General features: G+C 41.0%; 1 protein-coding gene across 1 annotated transcript in view; it reads right to left on the bottom strand.

Annotated features, from left to right (window-relative positions):
- The window catches only part of ppp1caa (protein phosphatase 1, catalytic subunit, alpha isozyme a), a 30,636-nt gene extending 26,838 nt beyond the window's left edge, over nucleotides 1-3,798 (bottom strand). Inside the window, exons 1-2 of the mRNA XM_057817039.1 lie at nucleotides 3,618-3,798; nucleotides 3,308-3,406 (exon numbers count right to left, since the gene is read on the bottom strand). Coding sequence (XP_057673022.1) covers nucleotides 3,308-3,362 — 55 coding nt within the window. The 5' untranslated portion in view covers nucleotides 3,363-3,406; nucleotides 3,618-3,798. The remainder of the gene's footprint in view (nucleotides 1-3,307; nucleotides 3,407-3,617) is intronic.
- Nucleotides 3,799-8,956: the final 5,158 nt, after the last annotated feature.

An 8,956-nucleotide genomic window follows, 5' to 3' on the forward strand; every position in this document is an offset into this window, starting at 1 on the left:
CTGCTCCTCAAGGCCGATACCGATACGATAACCGATAAAATATGTATATATAAAAATATATCATTTTTCAATGTGAGTTTTTGAGCACCTGTTGGTCAAAAATACTTGTGGTTGATTCAGCATAGATTTGCCTTTGACCCAACCAGAATTTTCATGATGACGTGAACACTATTATAATGAACAAAACAAAGACAAGAACAGTTTTGACTTAGAATAAAGTGCCCATATTAAGTTTTTCAAATAAATATAATTTGATCAATCACAATCAATCAGTCAATATCATTGAGGATGTGTTCCCCTGACCAAAGAGCACTGATCTAACAAACATAAATCCAACAGGTATTGTGGTTTGTCAGCAGATAAAACATTTGGTGCAACAGGAAAGATTTTTGTCGTCTTGGTCCATGAAACAACTTTCTTAACCTGGCAATTACAGAACAGCAAGCCTATCAATAACCAAAAGGTCTCTCAAGAACTTGTAAACGTAACACTGTAAAATGCAAACATTTGCCAATTGCCATAGTAAGGTTTATAACTCAGTGAAAGATATATAAGGCTTCTAGAACAGTAACAAAACTTTGCATACTAGCAAAACAGGAGTGGAAACAAACGCACACTTCCCAATCCGACACCGTGCCAAAAATATTAATAGTCCCGATAACATTGTTATTGGATTTATTGGGATGACGTTATAATTCCTATTATCGGACCGATAATTATCGTGCACTTCTAAGGATGACCAATTTTTTTCAGATGTATGGGCTTAATACGAACAAATGGCAATATTTACGTACTTCAAAGTAAATGGAATAAGCTGGCGCATTCATCCATTAACTAGTCTTTAACACTCAAAACAAGATATGGAAAATTATTTGACCAGATCTAAGAAGAATGATCCGATTAAGACGTCATAAATTTACAGCGTACTGAATGCATTATTGACTGGCTCACTTCTTGTGAGTGTGGTTTGGTGCATGTTGAAATGAACATCTAACCACTGTGCCACCATGATAAGCATGCTTACTTGACATCACTTGTCCAAATGTCTACGGTGAAACTGATGTGATCGCCATGTTTTTCACGAAGAATGATGGTCGTATAAACTGCATTATTTTTTTTATCCGGGGCTTTGGCTCTCTGGTCATTTTGGTAAAAAAAACGTCTCTCTTCCGGCATCTCCTCCTGCCTGTGCCCTTCAGTCCGTCCGGCCGCCAAATTAGGCTCTGCTGCGGACGGAGGTGCACGCCTCGCGTCCCGCACGCCGCGGGAGAACGCTCAAGAAACCGAGGTGTTCGCCGGAGGTCCCGCCGCCGGGGAACTGGGCTCGAGCCAGAGCGGCGGGCTCCGTCGGAAGACGGCTACTTGTCGACTATCGGTCTCGTGCCGGTGTTTAGCCTTAGATGGAGTTTACCACCCACTTTGGGCTGCATTCCCAAACAACCCGACTCCGGGAAGGCCGCAGCGTCTCTCCAACGTCACAAGCCCCGTATCTTAGCTTCATTTATTTGTGTTTACATTAGCAATAGCATTCGCGCTAACAGCAGCCTCGTATTCGTTCCAAAAATCTTTGCGATGCAGCTTTAAATGGCTGATCGTGTTCAATGAGGACGCTTTTTTTTCCCGCCTCGTGAAACTTCTGGAGTGCATGCTTTGCAGATGGCGAGAGCGTAGTTTTTTTTTCACATACGGATAAATCCAGCCACGCTGGTGACAGAGCCGCCATGATCTCCACTCCAACTGCCTCTGTTGTCTAACTCCGCCTCCTCAACCTCTCCTCCCTCAGGGGCTTCAGAGAGGGGAGGGAGTTGAGGAGGCGGCGGTGCTGAATTGGACAAAACTGCTTCAGTTGCGCACATTTGGAGGCTAAATCAAGTATATAAATATCGGATTGCATTATCGGTTGAATTTTTAAAATCTGGATTATCTGTGTGACGTCCTAATTGCCATTATCGGTAACCGATATTATTGTGCATCTTTAGTAAATAGTATAAATTGTCTATAAAATAATACTTAAAATAATACTCAAAAACAAAATTGAATAAAATCAATAAATGTTATAAATGTTTGGAAGTACTGCTTTAGCCTTTTCAGGTGTTTACTGAGTGATCCTTACACTCGAAATGCAACTCGTAGCATTCGTGTTAGCATTATTTTTAGCATGGTGAGCATCCTTTAAACTCTTCACTCTCATTTGTTTACATCTCTTCGAGACACCCTGGTGGATTAATTATTTGAAAATCTTGTTCTGTTCATGCTAAGTGTGTATAATCATAAAAAGAAGTCCTGCGTTCGTTGGTTTGGTAGCACTAGACCAAATTGTCTCAGGTCATCATCGTAAATTTCAAGGTGATGAAACCATTTTTTAAAAATTGTCTTTCATGATCTACCTGCCTAAATAAAAGTATATCGGCCTCAAACATCGGCTTACAAAATTGGCTTTGGATATCGGCAAATGGCTGAATTTTTGTTTTAGTCATCTGTATCGGCATTTGAAAATCCTATATCGGACAACCTCTAATTTTAAATGCCAATGATCATTTACGTCCATTTAATCAATCATTTTAAAATAAAGTTTTACATGTAATCATGAAGCGAGTGGAGGACAACATGAGTGCACCACTTGGCCAGCAAAGGCAGTGTTGATTCAAACAAACCAAAGTTAAAGACTAAGGAAAGTACGACCTCAGTAGCAACTTGCGTTTTTGTACATACGAGCTGCTCCTAGGCAGATTTGACCGTCTTTGGTCATGAAACCTGAATCACAAATGTTCAAACAAACCCGTATCTTAGAACAGGGACTCGCTTCGGATTTTTGGAGGGTTGAAACCGATGGATGATATTACTCTTCATTTGAAAGCTAAAATGATCAGATTTTGAAGAGCACAAGACGCTAATCACTAAAATACAGCCAAGAATGTTCCTAAGGCAGTTTGTTTTGCTTTTTCCCATCCGAGCTAAACTAAATTAAGCAAACGTGTGCATGTGTGAACTTGTGATCTCAACACTTGATGAGATTTACGCTTGTTAAGAATCCCCGGGCTTTTCCTTCATCGGTTACACAATCAAGTGCTCAACTTACATATACAGAAAAAGACCAAAACTCCATCTCTACAAATATACATTTCAACAATTATTATCAAATGGACATAATTAAAGCACTTGACTTTTTGAGGGAAAAAGGCTTGTTTATGTGTGTGTGTGTGGTTATTGTGTGATGTTTGTGAGGCTTTCGGTAGATTCAACTCCATAATCTATTGCATTATTTTCACATATCGCTGAGATTTTCATTCGTGCACTGTAGTCTCACCTTCCAAAAGACGCTGAATGATCGAGTCGATATTTAATTTGTCCGGCTCCGCCATTTTCTGTTGATTCTCAGTCGAGCTCGGCGATTCCCGTTCGGCACCTTCAAATTCATTTAGGAAAAGAAGAAAGAACAATATTTACAAACTAGCCGGTCAGCGTAAGAGCCTCGAAATAGTAAAATGACACGCCGTTAAGAGAAGGAGTGTCTCACATTACTCATTGCCTCATTCCATTCACACTGAGCTCATGCTAACTAGCTAGCACTTAGTCGAGCTTGTTACATCCAAACAAGCGGTTCGAATTTGTCCTACCTTATTTGGATAACAGTCCTTGCAGCGTGTTAGTAGTAAAATTAATTCCCTGAGCTTCGCCGCGGCTCCTTTCCTGGCTTAGCTCGGCTAGGCCGGTTCCCTCTTGCTCCGGGAACTTGAAATGCAGGCCGTCGTAGCCGCCGCTCGTTCGGACTCGGGCTCGGAGTGTCTCCCCTCTTTCGTCGGAGAGGGCACGCCCACGTCACGCACTTCTCAAAAGGCGATTGGTCGAGAGAGTGTACATTCCGGGATAGGATTGGCGGTAACTTGTGCCTGTACTGCTTAGAGGTCCCGCCTCCTCAAGTGACGTCGATGTGAAACTCGAAGGGCGCCATCTTGCGTGTGCGAAGCAGATTGTACAAGCCTCGGTGGATTTTTTTCACGTCAAAGTTGACACTTGTGACGTCGTCAGACGCGAAAAAGCCCATCGTGACAGTGACGTTTGTCTTTTGAAGGAATGAGACATGAAACGTCATCTGCTGGGGACTATTTGTCATTTATTGTAAGTTGATCAGCAACACTTTGCTCAGCTATGTGTTTCTAGATTCATGTTTATTTTCCCTGCGTTTATACACGATTAAAGTCGCTCATTAAAGACGTAAATGTATTTTGTCATGATCTCGAACAGCAATAGACATCAAATCCATTCTGACCGGGATGGCTGAGGGTGGTGGTGCCTTTGCGATAGCAGTCCAAAATGCTTAACTGAACAATATATTATTTTCCAAGTTGATCATGGTGTTTTTTTTTTTTTTTGGTTTGTTTAAAATATTTGAGAAATAACTGCGTTTTATAGAATTAATTCACCCTTTACAAGGCAGTGGCGGCTCTAGTATTTTTCTGAAACAGGGGCCGAGAAGGGGCCACATGTAACCCTCACGGGGCCAAGGGTCGCCGCCATTTTGTGTGTGGCCCCACCCCTAAAATCGCAACTGTTATAGGAAGTGTTGTTAATAACGGCGTTAGATTATAACAGCGTTACTAACGGTGTTATTTTTTTCAGTAATGAGTAATCTAATTAATTACTTTTCTCATCTTGGCAACGCAGTTACCGTTACTGAGGCGGGAAAGGCGTGCGTTACTAATTAATTACTATGCGTTACTATGTTGGTTGAATGAAAAAAGTCTGAGAAAGACGGACTCACGGAGACGAGAGAGCAGAGCAGGTGTGGGGAAGAGGGCCGTTGCAAACGCGATGCTATTGCTAGGTGGCTCCAGTAATACCCGACTGTAGCCGATAGCCTACAAACTACGCCCACATGATACGGTAGATATCACATATTATAGAACTAGATGCAAATGACAGACACGGCTGCATTGGCAACATGTTTTAAGGACGACATGCGTGAGTAAATAGCCGCCATCTTAAAGCAGTAGACCTCTCAGGAAGGCTCTGTTGTAGAGAACCTTCCTAGCGAACCTAGGTAACTTTTTTTTTTTAATCTAAAATGCTCCTAAATTGGCAAAATCTTGACTTAAATCTATCTTTAATCTATCTTCTATGTAATTGACTTTCCTATAGACCCTACCCACCGACGTCACAAAATCACATGCTCGCTGTATGGTTCCGCCCACTTGTCCGTCATTTTGTGTCTGTATTATCAATGGTCTCAATTGATCGAGCAATTTATAATGCATTTCATGGAAGACCCGGTGCTTTCGGATGCCGTAAACTCACTTGATGCGTTGCATAAAAGGCGTTATGTGGAAAAGCTTCAGTTTATCCATTCGCCAGATCCGTATTTGATGCCTAAATCGATGTTTTTCGACCCGCTGTCTCCGCCGTATTTGCCTGACATCTGCTAGCTACCCTGAACTGTACAACTATCTTGTCCACACAAAATCAGCCTATTCTCACGAAAGTTTGAAAAACTTTAAGAGCTTGGAGGCTTATAAATACTTCGTTGCTGGTTGGGTGAAACAGGTCCTCGTCCACGAAAATTCGGCAGGAATCTATCTTGTGCTTGGAAAGGTGAGTTACGAAATGTTCAATTCAAAATCTTTTGTTATTGCTAACATCCACTGTCAAGTCTAATGTATTTCATGTCGTTTGTCAATGGAGTTAGGACTTTTAATGTTTATATGGTTTAGCGATAGCACTCTCACTACATACATACGTGTATGTTGTCGGCGATTAGCCTAGCAACAATCTTAATTGTGGTTGTGAGCCCAAAACCCTCTAAATATATATTAAATGCATCTTACCAGATATAAAATGACTACTACATAATCTGTGGTAATCGTTTGGAGCCCAGTTTTCTCGTCGAATTGCAGCAGCCCATCTCGTTCTCTTCTCTCCGGGTCTCTCGGAATCCGGTAGAACTTCAAGTCTCTCCGTCTTCTCCGTCTATCTTCTCTGTTATTGCAACCGACCGCCACACACGCCTTCACCATCTTGATTATTAATGTTAACGAGCAGAAAAACACGTCGTAAATAGGAGGAATGTACGTAGCCGTAACAGGGAAACATGATGTGTTGACGGACAATTGGGCGGCACCAGTCAGGAGGAAGGAGTTGTGACGTCACGTGGGTAGGGTCTATATATTCATTCAAAATAAAGACCTAGCCGGTAAAATGTTGTCTATAACTGTTGTAAAGCAATAAAACAACAAAAATAAATGAAATGAACAGGAATCCTACAAAGTACGGTGGTATGAAAAAGTATCTGAAACTTTTGGAATTTCTCACATTTCTGCATAAAATCACCATCAAATGTGATCTGATCTTTGTCAAAATCACACAGATGAAAATACAGTGTCTGCTTTAACTAAAACTACCCAAACATTTACAGCTTTTCATATTTTAATGAGGATAGCATGCAAGCAATGACAGAAGGGGATGAGTAAGTGAACCCTCTGCCTAAAGAGACTTAAAGAGGAATTGAAACCAATTTTTATCAAACATTTTAAGTCAGGTGTGTGCCCAATCACTGATGAGTGGTTTAAAGCTGCCCTGTCCATTGGTAAGAAATGTCTTGAAGAGAAGCATTGTCTGATGTGCATCATGGCTCGGTGAAAAGAGCTGTCCGAAGACCTGCGATCAAGGATTGTTGATTTGTATAAAGCTGGGAAAGGACACAAAACCATCTCTAAAAGTCCGGATGTTCATCAATCGGCAGCCAAAGAAGTTTTCTACAAATGGAGAGAGTTTGGCACTGTTGCTTCTCTCCAAAGGAGTGGCCGTCCACTAAAGGTGACGCCAAGAGTTTAGTGCAGAATACTCAGAGAAGTAAAAAAGTAGAATGTCTGCTAAAGATTTGTAGAAATCACTGGCACAGTCGAATATCTCTGTGCACACATCAACCATATGGCCAAGAATGGTGTTCATGGGAGGACTCCACGGAGGAAACCACTGCTGTCTAAAAAAAAAAAAGTTGCACGTTTAATGTTCACAAAAAGGCACTTGGACACTCCAGTTATTTTGTGGACTGATGAAACCAAAGTTGGGTTGTTTGGGTGTAACACATAACGTCTTGTGTGGAGGAAAAATGGAACAGCTCACCAACATCCACACCGTGAAGAATGGTGGAGGGAGCATCATGATTTGCGGCTGTTTTGCTGCCTCAGGGCCTGGACAACTTGCAATCATTAATAGAAGAATGAATTCAAAAATTTATCAGAATGTTTTGCAGGAAAACCTGAGGCTGTATGTCAGCTGAAGCTAAAAAGAGGATGGATGCTGCAACAAGACAGTGATCCAAAACACAGAAGTAAATCAACTTCAGAATGGTTTCAGATAGAGCTGTCAAACGATTAAAATTTTTAATCGAGTTAATCACAGCTTAAAATTAATTAATCGTAATTAATCGCAATTCAAACCATCTTTAAAATATGCCATATTTTTCCGTAAATTATTGTTGGAATGGAAAGATAAGACACAAGACGGATATATACATTCAACAAACTGTACATAAGTAGTGTATTTGTTTATTATAAGAATAAATCAACAAGATGGCATTAACATTATTAACATTCTCTAAAAGCGATCCATGGATAGAAAGACTTTTGGTTCTTAAAAGATAAACGTTAGTATAAGTTATAGAAATTTTATATTAAACCTCTTAATGTTTTCGTTTTAATAAAATTTGTAAAATTTTCAATCAACAAATAAGCTAGTAGCACGCCATTGTTGATGTCAATAATTACACCATGCTCACGGTGCTTAAACCCATAAAATCAGTCGAACCAAAGCGCCAGCAGAGGGAGACAAAAAACACAAGTAACAAGTGGGCATGACACTGTGCTGTCATTTTAATCTGTTTGAGAGGGGCATGTGCGTTAATTTCGTCAATTATTTTAACGTGATTAATTTTTAAAAAATTAATTACCGCCTGTTAACGCGATAATTTTAACAGGCCTAGTTTCAGAAGAACAAAATACACGTTCTTGAGTGGCCAAGTCAAAGTCCAGACCTGAACCCCATTGAGATGCTGTGGCATGACCTAAGATAGTGATTCATGCCAGACATCCCAGGAATGGGCCATGATTAGTGAGAAGAATGGTGAGTGATTAGTGATGAGAAGAATGGGCCATGATTAGTCCTGATCGGTATGCCAGACTGATCTGCAGCTACAGGAAGCGTCTGGTAGAAGTTATTGCTGCCAAATGGTTCACTTACTTTTTTTTCCCACCTTCTGTCATTGTTTGCATGCTATCCTCAATAAAATATGAAAACCTAGAAATGTTTGGGTGGTTTTAGTTAAAGCAGACACTGTTTTTACATCTGTGTGATTTTGACAAAGATCAGATCACATTTGATGGAGATTTTATGTAGAAATGTGAGAAATTCCAAAAGGTTCAGATACTTATTCATACCACTGTAAGGGTTAAATTCATGCAGCAATGATATGAAAAGATGAAATCCTAGTTTCTGTGACCTCATGTTTTGGTCTCATGAGCAGGCGTATCTAATGATGCATCCCGGGAACTCTTCTGTTCTCGTTTCCCATGCCTTACCAATTCACCGAGCACATCACAACCTCTCGTTTGTCACCGGTTTCGATGACGTACGCCCAGGTGGGTGGTCTGTCGCGTTCAGGTGCGCAACCGCCCGCCCGATTGGTCGGTAGTTGTAGTTTTTGTATGTCGAAAAACAAGATGAGTCAATCTGAATCATCGGCATCACGAGACCCGAATGCTGGCTGCTGGTTTCTCCTCATCACAAAAGCGTAATTCAAGATAAAAATGGTCACGTTTGGGGGAATTAAAGAGCGTAAATTTTGCCGGGAGCCGAGGGCGTTTTTCTTTCCTTTTTCCAGTTCTTTGAGCTGGGGGGTGGTATGGAACAAAAAGGAGAAGAGAGAAGACAAGTCCAGTCAGGTCTGCAGGTACGTCGACGG

Source organism: Corythoichthys intestinalis, chromosome 16 (genome assembly GCF_030265065.1).
Source record: "Corythoichthys intestinalis isolate RoL2023-P3 chromosome 16, ASM3026506v1, whole genome shotgun sequence".
NCBI lineage: Eukaryota > Metazoa > Chordata > Actinopteri > Syngnathiformes > Syngnathidae > Corythoichthys > Corythoichthys intestinalis.